The sequence below is a fragment of the Carassius carassius genome, chromosome 10 (genome assembly GCF_963082965.1).
Source record: "Carassius carassius chromosome 10, fCarCar2.1, whole genome shotgun sequence".
Classification (NCBI taxonomy): Eukaryota; Metazoa; Chordata; class Actinopteri; order Cypriniformes; family Cyprinidae; genus Carassius; species Carassius carassius.
The window spans coordinates 12058809-12080539 of NC_081764.1; the positions used below are offsets into that span (position 1 = coordinate 12058809).

The 21731-nt window shown below is 35.2% G+C and overlaps 1 protein-coding gene across 2 annotated transcripts in view; it reads left to right on the plus strand.

Annotated features, from left to right (window-relative positions):
• The first annotated feature begins 513 nt into the window (after nucleotides 1-513).
• Nucleotides 514-21731, plus strand: part of LOC132151801 (BMP/retinoic acid-inducible neural-specific protein 3-like) — a 48310-nt gene continuing 27092 nt past the window's right edge. Inside the window, exons 1-2 of one of the 2 annotated variants that reach the window (XM_059560175.1) lie at nucleotides 514-1027; nucleotides 10681-10983. In XM_059560175.1, coding sequence (XP_059416158.1) covers nucleotides 10784-10983 — 200 coding nt within the window. In that variant the 5' untranslated portion in view covers nucleotides 514-1027; nucleotides 10681-10783. The remainder of the gene's footprint in view (nucleotides 1028-10680; nucleotides 10984-21731) is intronic. The other variant, XM_059560176.1, reaches the window with a different exon arrangement.

Genomic DNA, 21731 nt, shown 5'->3' on the forward strand with positions numbered 1-21731 from the left:
ATGCAACCACATGTGGCACTTTTTAGCTGTTAACTTTACAAGAAAATTTTACGGTGGATTAGAATTTATTCTGTTTGAAACAATTATTATAATAAGAATTATATACTGTTAATTAAAATAATACTACTAATAATAACAATAATAATAATAATAATAATAAATAAATAAACAAACTAAAAAAGTTCAAATAAAGTGAAGTGAAGTGAAGTGAAGTGGTAGTAACACACCAACACTGCTTGCACAAATAGATAACTTTGACCTGTGGACATAAGCATTGTTCTAAACTTATTCAGAAAAAAAGAGGAAAACATTCGTTAAGCACTTTCAGGGATCTAGATTTGGTAACATAGCCTGCTTATCATTCCACCCTCGTTTCGGGTTTTATGCATACCCTCCGAAATGCCATTACAGAGGGCTACTTGTGTTTTAAACATGTGACTTTGGTGAGAGAGGGCGCGCGCCTGCGTCTGCCAGCGTCTATCCATTGAAAGTCTCTCTCATACACACGGACAACGATGCAGAGTAGGAGGGTCAAGCGGAGCTATGTGATGGCGCAGACTTTATAGAGGACTATCCACAGGCACTTCCAAAAGAGACTGAAAACCTCAATGTCGAACTCCGTTGGCGGATGTTAAACTGAACCAACTGATAGCACGGTCTGTTTCCAACTGTCTGTAGCCTACTGCTAGAGGATTTATCTATTCAGCATTGATTGACTAAAGGCGGTTATTTCTTCTTCAAGGAAAAATCCAGAGCACTACACGGATAACCTTACCTTCGCTTTATAATGGGAGCGCAGTGTTTCCGAAGTTGGACTATAGTGAAGTAGCACCAATTTAAATATGTAGGTGCTGCCTGTGCGACCTTTCGTCCATTTTGTCTTTACGCCAAACAGTTTTCATTATTTCGGTGGGTTTTAAGCTGATGGCCGTTAAATAGGCTACTCCTGTAAGGAAGAAAAAAAAAAACTGAATCAGTGAAGAATGGGACCTTATCGGATGAAGTTTCAACATTGAGCTATGTTGAGGTTAGTTGTATTTTGTTCTTTTTGACATGGTTTAAGTTGTTGTCAGTTGACTGTGCAAATATAACCGTTGCCTCTTGCTGCACCGGGACAACTTTGAACAAATGCAACCTGATCGCCACATCGTTCTCATGAATGATAAGCAGGAGCCCATCAAGACTACACAGCTCCTTACACGAATTACAACTAGTATCCCTCAAGACCATTCATCTGTTTATGCCATTTAGTGTTTAATACTGAGGCACATCTCTCTCTCTCTCTCTCTCTCTCTCTCTCTCTCTCTCTCCCTCTCTCCCTCTAGTTGTTATTTCTGTAAAACTGCTAAAATACTTTTCTTAGTGTGTTTTTCAAAAGCATCCTTCAAAATAAATATATTTCAGAAGCAAACTGTCTTTTAGAGAATATTTAAAAAAAATTAGATCTTCATTTTTAGTCATAATCCATTCTATTTTTGTCCCATTTATGCATAAAGCAAGAATAACATCTAATTCAAGATAAATTCTCTGAAAACAAGTCTTAATATTATAAGGAGCTTTGCTTTTCAAGTAGGCCTAAATATATCTTACGTTAAAGGTGTTTATATTTTACTGGGAAAGAAGACAAAAATATGATGATGATGATGATGATGTTTGCATTTGACCTGTATTTGAGGTTACAGGTTAAAAGGGTTGTACTAATTTAACAATTAATTTTATTCACATTAATGATTTGCATCACGACTTTTACTCCCCCCCCCCCTTTTTTCTTTTTTCAAAATAAAAAAAAAAAGTTTTTTTTTTTGTTTTTTTTTTTTCAAATAGTTAAAAATGTGGGAATCTAATATCACTCTGTTAAAACCAAGCAAGCTTTCTATATGGTACACAGCTGTATGCTTGCAGAAAAGCTATAAAATCAGGCATAAAAGTTTGCTGCCCATTGATTTAGCTGCTAATACTTTTTGCTATAATTGGTGTCACAATATAAACTGTGTCATCTGTTCATAAAATAGCTTATAACTTACTTGGAATTGCTTTAAAACTAAATTACATTTAATTATAGAAAAATCCAGTAACATAATGTGAGGAAAAATAAACAATTCAGCTCCTTACATTACACCAGTGAGGTAGTGAGGGCTCTGATGAAGAAATATTGTATGTATCGATGGCCAGTGAAGAAAACACAGAAAAAGCCAATGATTTTAGCAGAATAGTGTTACATGACTCTTCATTACCACCAACAATCATGCTGTGAATCATCTTTCTGATACAGCATGCATAGTAAATGTTTAGTGCTCTGCTCTATAGATAGTATTCTCATTTGTTCTAATGACTTTCTTCCGCAGAACACTTAAGAAAAACATTTATAACTAAACTACAATTCTGGCGACCATACACTGCCATTGTCAGGGCGAAAAAATCACTCAGACATTTCTCAAAAATATCTTCTTATGATCCGCAAAAGAAGTCAAACAGGTTTGGAATGACAGTAGTGTAAGTAAATGATGGGGGGGGGGGTCATTTTTGAGTGAACTTTGTGATATTTATGCATACATTTACTAAGCAGATAAATATAAGATTATTCCTTTTTATTATTTTTAACTTAACTTTAACGGTCTAATTGCAGTGTCACTAGTGGAACTAAAGGGAATTGCATTATTTTCAGTCTTTTTTGTTTATTTGGTCAGACAGTAAACCTGTTATTGACCAGATATGTGACATTTGGAAACTACATTTCGTAATGTGGTTGATAGAAGCACACAAACCTTATGTGTTAGTTACTGCAGAGTGTATTCTCTCTGTGTGAGTGATGTTACCCCTGCACAGTAGATGTCTTTGCAAAAGAGTACCTGGCACCACAACACTGACAATTTGAATGCTACATTCACATTTCCCCATGTGAAGGGTCTAACTAAGTGTGTGTGTGCCTTTGTATCCCAGCTGTCTCTCATAATTGCTATCTGCTGGCACAGTTTTTGCCATTTTCCAAAATCACCATTTAGAGCTTTTGGCAGCCACATAAAAGACAAAAAGACCTTTTCGTGCAGGCACACAAAGACAATTACACAAATACTGTACTTGCACTACTGGATCAGCATCCAGTAGTGTTCAAGCTCAATGGCTCATTCATCCTATGCTGATGTGGGATATAGCCATGGATGAGAGCCCAAGAGAGTCAGTGAAATACCTTTCCTAGTCTTGTGCAGTTGCCTCAATTGGACCTTTTTTTTCAAATGGCTGTCTGCAGGTAAAGTGGCTCCCTAACAAGTACTCAAATTAATGAATGACTCATGCATGAAGGCCCTTCTGCAGCAATTCCAGCACATCAGAAATTTCACAGAGACGACTGATTGGTTGAACATGCAGCAAGCAGACAGGCCCGAGTTGGAGAGAAGCTTTATGATGGTGAGCCGTAGCCCATTATTTCATGATAATGAGCTGGATCACCAAATCCATCCTGATGCTGCGATTTCTGCAAGGCAAACGTGTGAAAAGACAGGCACAGGAACATTGACTTCTTGATTAGAGCTTGAAAACCCTTGGGAGTACGCAGTTGAAAAGAAGGTAAAGATGTGACATGACACCTTTCAACTAGGCAAACAAAAACCTTGATGCGTGTATGAAATGACAAACAGTAAGAGACATGCAAGAAAGTGATGCTTCTAAAAGGTTTCGGGTGTCATTTTTTGATACCTTGACGCATAGAATTTGTTTAATTTTTACAAAACTATGTGTCTTTAAAACCTCAATGTCACATTGTATCCTAACCAAAAGTGACACAATAAAGCTACAAGCATACTACGGTAACACTTTAGTATAGGGTCCAATTCACACTGATAACTAGTTGCTTATTAGCATGTCTATTATTAACATATTGGCTGTTTATTAGTGCTTATAAAGTACATATAATGCATGACATCCATAATCCTACCCATTTCCCTAAACTTAACAACTACCTTATAAACTATAAGTAAGCATCAAATAAGGAGTTAATTGAGGCAAAAGTTATAGTTAATGGTTAGTTAATAGTGTGAATTGGACTCTAAGATAAAGTGTGACCCATACTACTTCTTTAAAATCTGTTTTTGTTCTAACCAGTGACAGGACATTTTGTCGATCTGTTTCTATTTTTGTGTCATCCATAATGACATTTCATTGGCCCAAAATCCTGCAAAAGCAAATAATTATTGTGCTGCATCACAATGCATTTTCATTCTCAATGTGGACAGACAATCTTGTAGTTTTGAGGTTAGGACATTGATTTATCATAACTCATAAGATGGTAACACAACTTTATCTATGAAGCAACATTCAGATAATTGAAATTCTTAATTTAATGGATTTAGAAAAGAAAACCATGGGTTGTTTTCTGTGTTTAATTGCTGTTTTTTCCCCCCACCTGTATTGCATTGAACATTTCACTGATATGTGGCCAAATAAAAATGTAAAAGTGAGAACCTTATGATCAAAAAGGCAATGAGTAAAGCAGCAATTAAATCAGCATCTTGTACATTACCAATGGCTCTGTGCATAATTACTGTGACTTTTATTTCTAAGCTTTAATCAATTCTTTGTTTGGTTTTATCCATAATCAACAGACATTTTAATGGAACACAGCACTCTGTTTAATTGTCATGGTTAACTGATTTACTATAAACATTTACTCTTTGCATACATATCCTGACCTGAAAAGCATGATCTATTTAATCCAGAATACTCACCCAACCCATAAATTATAGCCCTTTTTTTCATGGATCATCCAAACAAATTATTATATTCATCATCAAACGAATCGCTACCTTGTTGTTCATGCTTCCTCAAAGATCAAAGGCTTTATTAATATAGATTTGTATTGCAATCAGTCTTTTTATATATAAAAAAGAACAATTATTGCACCCTAGAGACATGAACTGAGTGTTTTCAAACCCTCATATTAAAATGTGTGCCATGTCCATAGAGACATTATGCTCTCAGGAACATGTGATATTAATTGTGGCTACCAGAGTGTTGGTGAACAGACAACACCGCATCTATTCTTTCCTTTTAATTCATTGTGTTCTTTTGTTGGCTTTTTACACAATATTTTGGGTACTTCATTGTCCTTTTAATTAAGTAATGCTCTGACTAATGTGCTCTGACATGCAAATTTATAAGATTGTCATTTTTGGATTTGGATGATCATAATATACATTCGCTGTAATGTATTATGGATATGTTTTTTTTTCTTTGCATATAGACACAAAATTATCAGTTGTATCAGAAATATGCTAAAATGTACCTGAACTTTCACTGCAAATTGATATTATTTTGTTTGATGCTCAGTGTTTCATCTAGAATCAGACATTTCATCTAGAATCAAATATTTTAGTTTCATGGCTTGTCTGCTCCTAGAGGTCCATTTCTCAAAGTGACGGGAATATTAGAGGGAATATTTGATTTGCATTTAACACTTAACACAAAGACTGTCATTCCCTTTCCTACTTTTGGTCCCATGCACTGATATAAGCTAGTATTTCATATTTCTTTTATTGCCTATCTGTTGGGATATTCTCTTTGATACATTACACACTACAAATCTTTTTGTACACATCCTTTTGTTCTCAAACGAAACACGGATAAGTAATTGTGACTTCCAGACACATTATTTCGCTAAGAAACCTTTCTACCCTCAGGCACACAATGAAAGCCGATGTTGATTGTCGTGGGTTAGAGAATAACATAGCTAATTAAGAGTAAAAGCTCATTAGTCAGCGGAGAGAGGAGGATGTGAAGTTTATCGGTTCCTGTTTTAGACTTTGAAAGTGGGTTTCAGGGATGACTTGAAGTCAAGTCTGAAAGAACCAGAATTACAAATAGTGGGATCCTACTGTAGAAATGGTAATACAACCCTGTAATCAACGTTCACCTAAGATAACGTTCACCACATTTTTTTTTTTTTTTTTCAAACAGTCAGACAACCCTCCATCCACCCTGCGGACACAAATTTAGAGCAGGAAATATCTCAGAGAATGTATCTTCATTTGCATGCTTCCAGTAGAGACAGCCAAAACTCATTGCAATTGCACAGTAAATGAAAGAACTGAACAGATGCCCTGAGTCCAAAGTGCACACTTGAGTCTATCCTGTGAACATGGTTGACTCAAATGCCATTGAGAATTTGAGTTTGAGAGATCCCAGATCTCATCATCTCAACCTTTCAAAATTACTTTGATAATACTTCACTTTGAGCTTGGTTTTACTTTTAGTTCTTGTGCTTGATTGTAATTTAAGGTTACATGCACAGAGTTGTATGGAGTTGTAGATGACGGTGGAGCAGTATTTTATTTATTTTTTTACATTTTTTTTAAGGAATATTCAGGGTTCAATACTGGCTTAAGAAGTTAATTTAGTCAGCAGCATTTGTGGCATAATGTTGATTTGCACAACAACAACAAGTTATATGCATGTTTTTTTTTTTTTTTTTTTTGAAGGAAGGAAGGAAGGACAGTTGGAATTTTTTTTTTTTTTTTTTTTTTTTTTGGTAATCAACAATTTGTGAAAAAAACTGTCAACTGAGCTTAATTTATATGGTAACACTTTACAATAAGGATCTATTTGTTAACATTAGTTAACCACATTAGTTAACATTAACTAACAATGAAAAATACTTTGAAAGCATTTAATAATCTTAGTTAATGTTGATTCCAACATTCACTAATACATCATGATTAAAATCTAAACAAGAGTTGTATTACATGTTAATTGACCTCAGCTAACATGAACTAACAATTAACAGCTGTATTATTATTAACTAATGTTAACAACGATTAATAAGTACTGTAACAAATGTATTGCTGATTATTAGTTATAGTTCAATTATAGTTATTATGTTATTAGTTAATGGAACCTAATTGTGAAATGTTACCACTCATATATTCCTTTAATAAGTTGTTTTTTACAAAGCTAGGGTTACCTTTTTGTTGAACTGTAGAACTATGTCTGGATAAACAAAATTCGAAACAGATGAAAAAATGTCACAGTGTCCTTTGTGATGCATAACTAATTATTTGTTGAGTATTTAGAGTAAGTGGGGTTCAAGCAGAGTTCAGATTTGAATTCACGATTCAACAGGCAAATTCAGTTCATTTGGATTAATTGTCAGCTCTAGAGCAAAGAACAAGGGAACATGGTATTATATTATATAGGAAATAGCCTTTTCATTACCTAAAACAAGAATTTCTCTATTAATTTCTTGCTAAATTGATATTATTTGTAACATCTGTTTGGTTCGAGACAGTTATTTATTTAAAATCTGTCCACAATCACATTATAAGCATAAACTAATATGACCGAGACGCAATGCTACTTAATAAAAATAACTCAATTTGCTTAAGAAAAATGGTATACTGTTTAAAACAGATTGGCTTTTGTGTCATTCAGACAGCTATTTGTCTAGTCTGTTTCTCTCTTATAACCAGGCATCGCTGTAGTTTTAAATGATTCGTGCCTCTAGGTGAACACACAGGACCTTGTCATAGTCACCATTTACATGACAAATTACAATATGAATCGTTTATATTGCTATTGCAGACCCTGCAGGTTATGATACAAAATACTCTTGCAACATCTAGTTTAAATGAAAAATTGCATGTCATGTAGCAAGGCTAAGATGATCGTGCAAAACTATAAATAATGTTCTCCACATAAAGAGCTTAAAACTCCTCTTATGAGTTCTACGGTGATATAACACAATTATTAATACAACATAACCGTGAATAATTATTTTCTCAGTTTCCCAGAAAACTAGCTAATGTTTTAATCTTTTCTCCCACCAGACCTTTGCTTAATTTGGCTCATGCAGATACTTATTTCATTTCTTAATTATCCTCATTTATGTGTTTACACTTTCTCCTCCGTTATTTATTTCTCTGTTCATCCCACACATTTTATACATCAGTTTTTCACACTTGTCATGTCAAGTCAGTGGTATTTGTGAAAGCACTTTACCTATTGTTTCAGAGCCTCTTTATAGAAAAGTCAAGGTTTAATCAACAAAAAGTTGTGTAGGAACCAACACAATTGACACTTTTATGACATTTCAGACCAGTCTGAAGATATTTCAAGCCCTTTTGGTGCTCAATTATATTTAATTGGCACCATTGGTGCTTTTCATGTGTCCACAGTTGATGATAAAAAATAAATTTCTCTCTCAGGCTAGATGTTTTATTTGTGATCTAAAAGTACACCTCGGCTCCTCTTTCAGGGTGGATCGGTTCAACAGCATTTGATGAAGTGTATTGTTTTTGTAACCACAGATATTTTCTGATGATGTCCCTGTAAACAGGGAATATTATTCCTGCAGATAATAACCAGTATCCTGTTACGGCACTGAGTGGGGGAGATAATGTGATTATAGCAGCAGATTGCTTCAAAATGAACTGTGCTCTCAGTGAATACATGTTTACATGTTCGGCATGTGAAGATAGGATGCAGGTACAGTTCTGAGCTGTTGACTATTGACAGTTTAGAGGTTGCAGGTTTATCTCAAAGGACTGGAGAGTTACAAAGATCACAGCCCTGTTCTAAACATTTAATTACAAGTTGAGAATATTTAGCTTATTTAAAGAGCTAAGCTGGAATAACTCATCAGTATGTTCAGAAGAGAACATTAGCCAGAAGCATCATCTATCTCAAAGCTGCTCTCTACCCTCGTGACTTATTTTACACATCCTTTTATTCATCTTTTTTTTTTTCTCCACATTGCCACCTGCCAAGCAGAGCTACCACCCCCCCCAAAAAAAGGGGAAAAAAGAACTGGAACACATATAATGATGCTTTGCTCTCGGGAGAAAAGTAAACAGTGATTTTTACACAAAGCAAAGCATTTGCTACTCAAGGCAGAACAATAGCAAGTCAAAAGAATTGCTGATGGAAATGTGGAGATTGCGGCATTTGAAATGGCCTTTTTCGTGGTGCACTGTGGCGCTGAAGTGCAGCGCATTGTAGGATCCCTACTGAGTGGTTACTGTGTTCCACCGAGACTTCCTCATCAATATGCACAGAGAAGTACGGATGTCTGCATTGAAGAATTAGATGTCATGCAGCAAAAGTCTTGCTTTTAAATCTGCTGTAATCACAGCAGAAAGCATTGTAGCCCAGATTGGGGCTGTATTCACACCATTATGGATGTGCTTATCAGTGTGCTACATACATTCTATAGTTCTGTGGGAGATGAGGGTGCAGATACATCCTCCAAGAAAATCCTCCCATAGGTTTTAATGCCAAAGGTGGACAACGTATGATTGTGATTTGAAATATTAAGCTTAAAGATATTTAATGAACTGATATGCTATGTAATTTTTATCCCGTCTGTATCTGCACTGCAATAAATGTCCTGAAGTGTAGGCGTAGAAGAGCGTCTGTTTTGATACGCACGTCTTTATAATTAGAGGTTGTACTAAGCAATGATTCACAAGCCAATGTGGTGCATTTATAATGCATGTTATCTCAAGGTCTGTATGATGATCTTTGAAAGTCACCCACACATATGGTCACATGGCACACATGACTTGACAGACTTTCATCAGAATACAGTAATGAGACTCTTTTCCAACATCTGGTTTGGTCACAGGCCGTGAAGAATGATTGACAGCACTTGGTGGAAATATGGGAATAATAACAGGGTTAGAACAAGGGGCGGGACTGCGGGAGACACTGAGAACCAACTACTGAAAGAGATGTTGAAAATGTGCTCATGGCATCTGTTTACCATGGAATTGAATTACAGTGCTTGGATTTAAACCGTATCTGGTGCTTTTGCCTTTTTATACAGTTTGCACTTGAAGCAAAAAAAAAAAAGAGTTAAAAATAATTTGGTTAATATAAGCAGTTTGTACCAATGTACAAACTTTATAATTATTGGGAAGAAGGAGGCAGGAACCGGCGGACAATCAAACTGAAACTTTAATTAAAAAATAAATACAAAACAGCGTGTCAGTCCCTCACGGACGACTGACGCGCACAAATAAAAAGCAAACACAAACTAAAACCCAGGCCTGGTCCTCTCTCGTCCGTCACTGTCGTCGATCCTGTTTTATATCCCTCCATCTCCTCCGTGGGACTCGAGACCGGTGGGTCGAGCAGTTGTCGCTCATTTCCAATCACTCCACCGGCCTCGCTCCTGTTCCCACGTCTCTCGGCCACGCCCCACTCGTCACACAGTTTTAGAGAGAACATCTCCATGTCATGTACTATTATCATTTCAGTTACATTCTTTTATTGTTAATTTGGTAATACTTTGCTCATTATCATGCAAAGAATATACACACACACACACACACACACACACACACACACACACACACACACACACACACACACACACACACACACACACACACACATATATATATATATATATATATATATATATATATATATATATATATATATATATAATATCTTGTGAATAAATTACACTTCTCACTTACAAAAAAATGTGTAAATCATTCCCACAAAGAATCATCATACTTTTCTCCCCTTTCTATCTTGAGAAGATCTCTCCGGAGTCCGAAATAGTTTTTGCCTCAAGGAAACATAATTTCCTGTTAATTGTCTGTATGTGTGCACTTTTCAGTGTTAGTGTTTACTAATGCATTTTTGTTCTTTATGTATGAATCTGTGTGCTGTGTGTGTGTATAGGCAAGCGTTTGTGGGACTGAAGCCATGCTGATCTTCAGTGCTGGGTGGTGGAGTGTGGTCTTGCATCAGAGCCTGTGCTGCTGAAGCCTTGTGCAGCTACCCCATGGCTTTATGGGAGCTGATGTTGCTGACTTTCAGCCTCCGCTGCTGGCTGACAAGCTCTGCCAGTTTAGCTGAAGAAGGCCCTGCAGGCCCCCTGGACTGGCTTCTTTCTGACAAGGGCCCATTTCACCACACACAAGAGTACACTGAATTTGTGGAGAGGAACCGTCAGGGATTTTCCACAAGATACAAGATCTACAGGTTAGTTGCAACTGAACTGAGGCCTGCATGATTTTCATGCAGCATTTTTACTTGCCATGTTTTTTGATGGTACCAGTTGCCATAGTTTGCCATGTAATATGATGAAGTTGTTGCTATGTAACTGATCAGTCAAGATGATTTTATATATATATATATATATATATATATATATATATATATATTTTTTTTTTTTTCCATTTATGAATAATAAATGAATTGGATTGTGGTAAAACATGAATAATCTGGCATTTGAAACACTGCTGTTCAAAGTTTGGGGTCAGTACGATTTTATTAAAAAGAAAGAAAGAAAAAAAGGGAGGAAAAGAAAAGAAAAGAAAAGAAAAGATGTATTTTTTTTCAGCAGGGATGCATTTAACTAATTACATTGTCTCTCTCACACACACACATAAAAACTATATATATATATATATATATATATATATATATATATATATATGTATATATATATTTAGATAGATAGATAGATAGATAGATAGATAGATAGATAGATAGATAGATAGATAGATAGATAGATAGATAGATAGATAGATACCGTATTTTTCGGACTATAAGTACGTATCCAAAAATACGTCATGATGAGGAAAAAAACATATATAAGTCGCACTGGACTATAAGTCGCATTTATTTAGAACCAAGAACCAAGAGAAAACATTACCGTCTACAGCCGCGAGGGGGCGCTCTATGTCTTCAGTGTAGACTACAGGTGCACTGAGCAGCATAGAGAGCCCTCTCGTGGTTGGAGACGGTAATGTTTTCTATTGGTTCATTTCTCTTGGTTCATTTCTCTCGGTTCATGTCAAATTAATTTTGATAAATAAGTTGCACCTGACTATAAGTCGCAGGACCAGCCAAACTATGAAAACAAGTGCGACTTATAGTCCGGAAAATACGGTAGATAGATAGATAGATAGATAGATAGATAGATAGATAGATAGATAGATATAGATATAGATATAGATATAGATATAGATATATAGATATAGATATAAACTCTGCATGCTCTACAAATGTTTTCAACATTAATAATTATAAGAAATATTTCTTGAGCAATTAAAACCAGCCTACCAAACCAGCCCCAAACTTTTGAAAGGTAATCTATTCTAGTCAACGTGGCAGAAGTAACATAACACACATTTTTTGTCGTACTGCAGTTGGTAGAATTTTACGGAAGAAAAAATGCAAGAAAAAATGAATAAATCGTGCACAGTATTTACTAATTAATTCCCTCAATTTGCTAAATCATGTGCACAATTTTATTTACTAATTCGTTCTCTTGATTTATAAATCGTGTGCACAATTGAGCAATTCGAGGGAACTAAACAGTAAATTATATTCATGATATCCTACTATTTTTTTTTCCCTGCATGCCATGTGCGGGTCTCTGTATAATTAAGGCTGGTAGAAGGTGAGAAGAAATTCCAACTCTTAAATGACTGGTGATTTCTCATACATCATTTCCATCATTGCAGGCACTGTTATCAAATATTCCTCTGTTCTTAGAAGCCACAGTTTACATCTTCTAATTTGTATGAGCTGCTTCATGGGTGCTCTGACTGTCCCTTCATCAAAACATTGGAGATTTCTTTTTAGTCTGTTGGCTAAGCCTGGTGCATCAGAGGCTCAGTGCTCCCTCTGCAAGATTAATAATCTTATCATGTGTAACTGATTAGTGGGCTCTTAATTCTTATTACTCAGCATTATCACCTGTTCCCCTTGAGATGGTTAATGTCGGCAGCAAGGCTGTGTTAGGAGAATATTACATCCACTTCTTGATTAAATAAGTGTGTCAAAATACTAATTGAAAAGGAGCAGCTTTTACATGCATGCCAGAATTTAGGTAAAACATTTAAATATAGCAATTTCTCATTAAACAGACAGACTGATTAAGATCCTAAAGGTTTCAGGCATATTATATTATATTATATTATATTATATTATATTATATTATATTATATTATATTATATTATATTATATTATATTATATTATATTATATTATATTATATTATACATTTTAGGGCTGGGCAAGTTAACACGTTATTATCGTGTTAACGCATTAAGCGATTAATGCTGATAATTATTTTATCGCTCGTTAACAAAGTTTTTTTTTATTATAATGAAAGTCCATTGCTCATTGGCTCTGAATACAAATACAAACAAATCATGGGTCACAGGAGGGGATGCTCCCGATCAAATTATTTAGGCTGAGCACCAGCATTCACAAACCACTGTCCACTGTTACTTTTAACAGAAAAGGATGCAACAAGCTTATTAACCCTCTAAATCTTCACTCTGGCGACTAAATTATGTCTAATATTAGCCAGTGTTACATGTGTCTTTTTGATTTGATTTTTATAAACCAAGAACAGCTTTTATATTGCTAGTAATATTTCAAGATGAACATTAACTGGACTGAATCAACTTTGGTTAACCTCACACATATATCATTTTAGAACTACTGGGTTAAAATGTGAGTAACAAATATGATACATCAGGATTGAGTTATTACCTCCTTATGATAAAATGCCATATTTGTATTCCTCATTTCTAAGTAAATTTGGTTAAAAGCATCTGTTATTTAAATAAATGTAAATGTACTAAAGATATCAATGTAAATGTACAATATGATACTACTATATGTGTATAGATAATGCATGGAAAATCGGATAAATTCAGCTCGCTGTCTCTATGAAAAGTCTCATATTGTGTTTGCGATATCCTTTGATCAGATCGCATCTTTTAGAGCTAATGCAGATTCTTTTAGTAATTTGTTGCACAGCCTGGAGCCTTTAACTCAAACAATCTCTTTTTCAGAGTATTTTCTTATTTTCAAAAACAATGTTTCCATGTAGCTGACCTAGAGAGATTAAAAGTGGCAATATTATATTGGGGATAGTTTTTTCTCCTTCAAGCGCAGCTTTGTTACATGGCTCAATTTAAATAATCCGCAATGACAGGTAGAAGATGAATTACCAGAAGTGGTTCTCCTCCTACTTACATTGGTGTGTAACAATGTCGTCTGGGCAATGAAAGTGCACCATCTCATCCCTCCTTCAATTCTCCACATTCTTGCTGAATTTGAAAGAATTTTAATGAGCTCTTTGTTGGAAATAGTGCTTTTTTTTATTCGGGAAATTTCACTTTGTAGAATATTGGGGAAAAGCCATTTCATAATATTCAAAGGCGGGGTCCAAATATACCACCTGCTTTACTGAACCATTGCCATGGGATAGTTTCCAGTGATGCTGATGTGTGCACAGACTAAGACTATCCTCTCTCTCTCTCTCTCTCTCTCTCTCTCTCTCACACACACACACACACACACACACACACACACACACACACACACAATCTTAATAATGTAAGTGAGAAAATCAGTTTGAATTTGCTTGTAATAAGTCATTTCATAAAATGCTACAGTATATCTTTGCTTGATGACAGCTGCTCTTATTTAAAGTGTTCTCTTTTTAGGGCCACTTCCTTCTGTACGATATTCAAATCTTTTTAATACATATCTTAAAGGCAGAGATAAAAGCTTATGACACAAGCCTTTAGTTCTTTTTGTTCTGCAACAAAAAGCTGAGAAACAAAGCACAGAAAGTAGGATTCAGTGCACATTCAGAGTTGTAGTGAAGACTGATGATGACTACGGTCGTAATGAGGATTTCATATAGCACTGGAGAAGTCCCATATAGTGCTTCCTAGAGAAGCCTTTAAACTGCTCTCACACAATGCCTCACCTGATAAGACAATCCAAGCTTATTGTGCTCAGCTGTGACGGGAAAGAGAATGACAGGGAGGATTTTCCATCTTTCTTTTTTGTTGGGAACCTTTGAACTCCTGAAGGCTAGCTCATCACAGCTCCCAAAGAGCTGTCCAGTTTAAAAAGTGGCTTATCATGGTGCCATGTGAAATTGAGATAGATCATCTAAATTCAAGTAAGCAGTCATCATCCCAGTTGTTGGTATAGCACTTGCCAAATGCAGTATTACTGTGTTTTACAGCAGCTGAGGGTGTAGCTTATGAAATTACAGGAAATTCTATTTTGACATAAATCCAACAACAACTTCGACCATACATTAATAATGTGTGTTTTTGTGACATAATTTCAACATAATTCTATCACTTTTGCCCCTTATGAATTGCAAAACAGCAGATGGAATTAAGGGCGCTTGCTGGAATGAATCAATCAAACATCTGGGTCGGGAGGCCTCTGTCATTACTCCTGATTTAATATGATAGATCCCCTTTCAGAAGGCCACCCCAGCGCCATCCATCACCTGTGCATGGAGTTACTCACTATTTCTCGGCTAACTGAGAGGACAGGATCTTATAGAAGAGAGGCGTACAGTGATTGGAGGGTGTTTTGAAATGTATTGAGTGTGAGATTGTGCCAATGCCTTTTGTAGAAGCATGTGCCTATTTTAGTGTATGCATAATCAACCCATTCTCACTCCAAAGGTGTCAAAAACCGAAGCATGGTCAAGCGCCCCTATCGTCACTTTTATGACGCCAAATGTGCCTCTCGGCGTCGCAATATCGACGCACTACAACCTTCATTGCTTTCAGTGGGAAACTTTTGGCGTCAAAATTTCGACGCGAGGACATGTGATGTTTATCGCTATGAAATCACGTTCAAGAAGTCTCATTCAGCACACATCGTGATACTTGCCACCAGTTTACAAGAGCCGCAGGTTGGGTGAGTAATCGTAAATACGCTCTTTTAATGCCTTTTATAAAATGTATTCTGTCTTCTTTATTAATCAGATTAGTGCCATATGTTTAATCGCTGTATTATATCGGTCATCCGCGGCTGTCTTTGAGTTTCATTGTGTTTAAATAAATGAACACAGCTGCTAATTAGTGTGATTAAACTCTATCGGTCACGTGACGTGCCATAGACCTTCGATGATGTAAGTTGTATTTGTAGTAAAATCATGGTAATCACGACACTTACAATAGTAATAAATGAAATGTGAAGTTAAAACACAGTAAATGGGACATTCACCATGTTTTTACCACAGTAACTGTAGTTTTACTATGGTATATTAATAATCAATACAACAATACAATAATTACCAAACCAGCTATGTTTGTATCACTGTAATGTTAGTGTTTTTATGTTCTTTTATATGACAGATATCACAGTAATCATATGTTCTGTACCATGCTTTTAATACCTTTTCATGTAAAAAAATAAATAAATAAAACAAATTAATAATAAATAATAAAAAAATGTATTTTTCCATCTTGCAGTTCATTCATATCAGTTTATATCTAAATATTTTGCTCACAGATCATTATTAACATTCTGTATATAATTCAATTTTATTTTCTCTCCCCTTTTTTATTATTTTTATTTTTAGCTGAAAAGACGTAAAGGCAGTCAGCCCAGTGGTGTTTCTGGAGAGGTATTCCTTCAGAAATGGAGAAGACACAAAGCTGCGGAGGCAGACATTTGCAGCGGTAAGTCTGTGATAGTTTGTCCCTTTTATCAAACATTCCTGCTGTTATTATTTGTACAGCATTTGTTGTTTCTTAAACTGTTGCACTGTCCAAATACCCACACTTGCCATCTTTGCACTTGACCACTTGATTATTTATTTGACGTCTTTCCTGTATTTGGCCTAGTGTTCTATTGAGCATGATGATTTTTTATACTATTACAATTACAGCATGTTAGCAAAGTGTGACTGGACATTTTTAATCTTATGTTTTTAAAAACACACCACCTGTTTTAAAAGCAGACAAGTGTCATGAAATTGGTTTAGTTGATATACACCAATTGACATTATTTCATTGTTTTGTAAATGTTGTGTTATAAATTGTGGATTGATAGTTGATTGGTTTGAAGCAAGAACTTACACTGCATAGACTAAAACACATTTGTGAGAGAAGTCAGGAACTTTGGAGAAAGATTCTACAGGAAAAAGACACATTTACTGCAACAACAGATGAATTCTAGAGGTAAAAACTCCAGTCTCTGAGAACTACACATGCTAATGCAGTCTCATGAGCAAGACCTTTGCTTCTGTAACTTTTTCTTAATTTTGGCAGAATGACATTTTTATTGCAGTATTTTATTGACAGATGATCTCATCAGCCAAATGAGGGGTTTTGACCGAGTGATGCTCTTGAAAGGAGTGAAAGAAGCGGATGTGGTAAATTGTCTTCAGAGAAAAAGCTTCTCAAAAGGTCTTAAAGCATCAACTTTAAACAAGGGTCATAGTTGCTCACCCTGCTAAAATCACGCAGAACATAAGCTGAGCTCTCTGTCCATTAAACAACTTCATCTGGATTGTTGGTTTTACTTTGACCAGGTCTGGGATCTTAGGACTGAGAGATCCTCTGGTTGAGAAAAAGCTACCTCACATCAGTGCTGGATATCAACCACAAACTGTTTCCAGAAATGAGAGAAGAAGATAATGATGCGGAGATGAAACCAGTTTAGATGTGATGATAAGGAATCATTATTTTCTGAAACTGTATCACATGTCTTATATGTAACACAGTTGACTGGATGGGACTGTGTGACTTTTAAGGACATTTCATCACTCATATGTGTGAACTGATTAATATAAATTAGGTTAATGTATTTTTGATGATAATTATTTTCCTTGAATCTTATTTGTCTTGGTGCTACTTTATCAACTTTATAGTCTATGCTTCAATAAAATGAAAATGGTGAATATTGTGTTCTGGAGATTCTTGGTAAATACATCATTTTACTAGGTAGGCTCATATGTGTTTATTTTAGACTTGGAAAAACTACATATTAATTATTGGGATTATTTTTTACTTAAGACATAAACATTTTTGATCGGATTAATAACATCTGGGACAACAGTACACCAGAAAGTTATCTTTATATTTTAGTAACAATTTTTTTGTGAAATAAAGGGAGTTACAAGATTAATTATTTTGCATTACAAGATGGTGCCATGGGCTTTATTGTTACAAACACTTGATTGATAACTGAGAATGTAGCAGAAATAATCAATGTGGATCTTGAACTGCATTAAAACCAAGAGCATGCACGTTACTAATGTCCAGCACCTGAGGAGCAAGATACGGGGGTGAGGAGGACATTTTTACACTGATTTTTGCTAATTAGTTTATATATATATATATATATATATATATATATATATATATATATATATATATATATATATATATATATATATATATATTAGTATTCTTAGGACTGCATGAATTTGTCCTTGTGTAATAGTGAAGTATCACAATGTGTATAAATTGTCCTTGATTACTGCTTTTACAGTGGGGAATAGATAACGGCAAGTTGTTGCAGGTTCATCCATTATATTTATTGCCATTTACTTCAAAAATCTAAGAAATAATCTATTATTTTCATTATTAAATCATTTCTTTCAAATTTTTCCATGTTTCATCAGATGGCCTCACAATGTCCTGTCAAAAGGTATAATAGCCAAGATGTAAGAATAGAAACCAGAGGACTGTGAAAACTGTCAGATATAAATGTGACTCAGCTCAGTTTGTTGTCCATGATGAGGAGAATACATATATGTAGGTTTTACTGCCCTTGTACCCCCAGGGGTCCAGTAGCACCCCTTGGAAGAGCCCAAAACTGTACATTTCAAATGGCTGTAAATCAGAGTCCAATTAACATATCAAAGAGAAAGTTAAATTAAATTGACCAAAATGTTATACAACACAATGTAAATGTTTCAAACTCACAAAATAACACCATGAACACATGCAAGTCAAGTGTTCAATATCAACTATAAAACTCTATCAGCACAGCATGAAATAAACACTGATTGTCCGAACAATGGAAGATAGAGAAAGTGTTCAGGAAAACAAACACCTGCTACCTTTGACAATAACATCATGAATTCACTTCATGACTGGAACTAGGGGATTACTGTGTATGAATATGTCCTTTACTAAAATTCCTGATGAGAACTGATGCTTTTTTTAAATGATAAAAGCATTAGGAAGATACCAATTAAAGTTTAGTGTATGAAGCTTGAAAAAGAGAACACAATGCTTTATCAATACAAAAAAATCTACAGTGTTATCTGCAAACAATCCTGTAAGACAGAAAGGAAGGAAATATTATTAAATTACATTCAACTTATACATTACACTGGGGTTTGTTTAGACCATAAAAGCAGCCTCTGTAAAGATGCTGTATAATTAAATGTTAAATGCATCCATTATTAAAAGCAAATAATTAATAGCAAGCTATAGTCATATGATTTCTTTTGATAGTGTCAGATGAGACAGTCCTGGGGCATGTACAATATCATACAAGTGTTAAACTGAATTATTAAGACTGATTTGCCACTGTGTTTAGGGTTCATTTTTAAGACTTTGACCCTGTCCAGATACCCACACTTGCAGTCTTGGCCACTTCAGAGTGTGTGTACGTGACAGTGTGTGCACAAGACTGTCCCCGTTTTAATAATGCCAAAGCACAGCGTCCTTAACACACACTAAACCTCTCCGATACTGCTCCGGAGCACTATACAACGCTTAGTGTATCCCATCATACATCATGTTTTGGTATAAATCGTCAGACTTTTTGCCGAGATCTCACAAGAGGTCACGGAAAGCTGTCCAATGTACAGTATGTGAAAATTGATAATTAGATATTAAAAATCTCTGTAAACACATAAGTGTGTCCCATAAGGCAGTGGCTCCCAATCCTGGTCCTGGAGAACCCCAACACTGCACATTTGAGATGTCTCCCTGATCAAACACACCTGATTCAACTCATCAGCTCATCAGTGAAGACTCCAAGACCTCAAAAGTGTGTTTGTCAGATAAGAGAGACACCAAAACTGTGCAGTGCTGGGGTTCTCCAGGACCAGAATTGGGAAACACAGTCATCAGGTCATGAAAAGTTTGACACACACTTATGGTCATCATGCTCAATAGAACACTAGGCCAAATACAGGAAAGATGTCAAATAAATAATCAAGTGGTCAAGTGCAAAGATGGCAAGTGTGGGTATTTGGACAGTGCAACAGTATAAGAAACAACAAATGCTGTACAAATAATAACAGCAGGAATGTTTGATAAAAGGGACAAACTATCACAGACTTACTGCTGCAAATGTCTGCCTCCGCAGCTTTCTGTCTTCTCCATTTCTAAAGGAATACCTCTCCAGAAACACCACTGGGCTGACTGCCTTTACGTCTTTTCAGCTAAAAATAAAAAAAAAATAAAAAAAGGGAGAGACAATAAAATTGAATTATATACAGAATGTTAATAATGATCTGTGAGCAAAATATTTAGATATAAACTGATATGAAAAATCATATCATATAAAAAATGATATGATTTTTTATTATTTATATATTTTTAATTTGTTTTATTTTTTTGGATTTACATGAAAAGGTATTAAAAGCATGGTACAGAACATATGATTACTGTGATATCTGTCATATAAAAGCACATAAAAACAATAACATTACAGTGATACAAACATAGCTGGTTTGGTGATTATTGTATTGTTGTATTGATTATTAATATACCATAGTAAAACTACAGTTACTGTGGTAAAAACATGGTAAATTTACGTTTACTGTGTTTTAACTTCACATTTAATTTATTACTATTGTAAGTGTCGTGATTACCATGATTTTACTACAAATACAACTTACATCATCGAAGGTCTATGGCACGTCACGTGACCGATAGTGTTTAATCACACTAATTAGCAGCTGTGTTCATTTATTTAAACACAATGAAACTCAAAGACAGCCGCTGATGACCGATATAATACAGCGATTAAACATATGGCGCTAATCTGATTAATAAAGAAGACAGAATACATTTTATAAAAGGCATTAAAAGACATATTTACGATTACTCACCCAACCTGCGGCTCTTGTAAACTGGTGGCAAGTATCGCGATGTGTGCTGAATGAGACTTCTTGAACGTGATTTCATAGCGATAAACATCACATGTCCTCGCGTCGAAATTCTGACGCCAAAAGTTTCCCACTGAAAGCAATGAAGGTTGTAATTCGTCGATATGGCGACGCCGAGAGGCACATTTGGCGCCATAAAAGTGACGCTAGGGGCGCTTGACCATGCTTCGGTTTTTGACGCCTTTGGAGTGAGAATGGGTTGGCATAATTGCATAACACAGAGCTTAAAATAAAGACTGGGGGGTTGAAAGAATGCCTGAATACTTAATTGCCTGTAACTGCATGAATTAAATTTGTTATTTTTGTATGCAATGTGAGTTGCTGCTGGTGAGACAAAGAAGAGCATTAGTATTGACCTTTGCTTACGAAACAAAATAGTTTCTGTCTTGGCTAATTAAAAAGTATTTTAATTGATTCATCAGCTACTCATCTTGCAATAAATGGCACAAATGCTTTTAGTACTTTACTCTAAGGAAGATCGATTGGTCTACTAGGTTGTGTTTATTAGCCCCCATGCAATTTTTCTAACAATGAATGTCAAATTTAAAAGTTGACTCTGTGCTCTAATGTATGCCTTTACATTAAAGATACCCAGAAAAAAAGTGTTACATTTGTAGTTAAAACTACTAAAAAATAAATGTATTTTTTTAGTTTAGAATTAGATAGTCCTTTCCACAGGTAACTTACTAAACAACTTAGGTAAACAACTTAGGCTATTTTATTTTATTTTTTCTCATTCTCACTAATTTCTAATTCTCGCCCTCAGTTCACAAAATCTGCCCATGTCTGATAATAATAGCTTTGT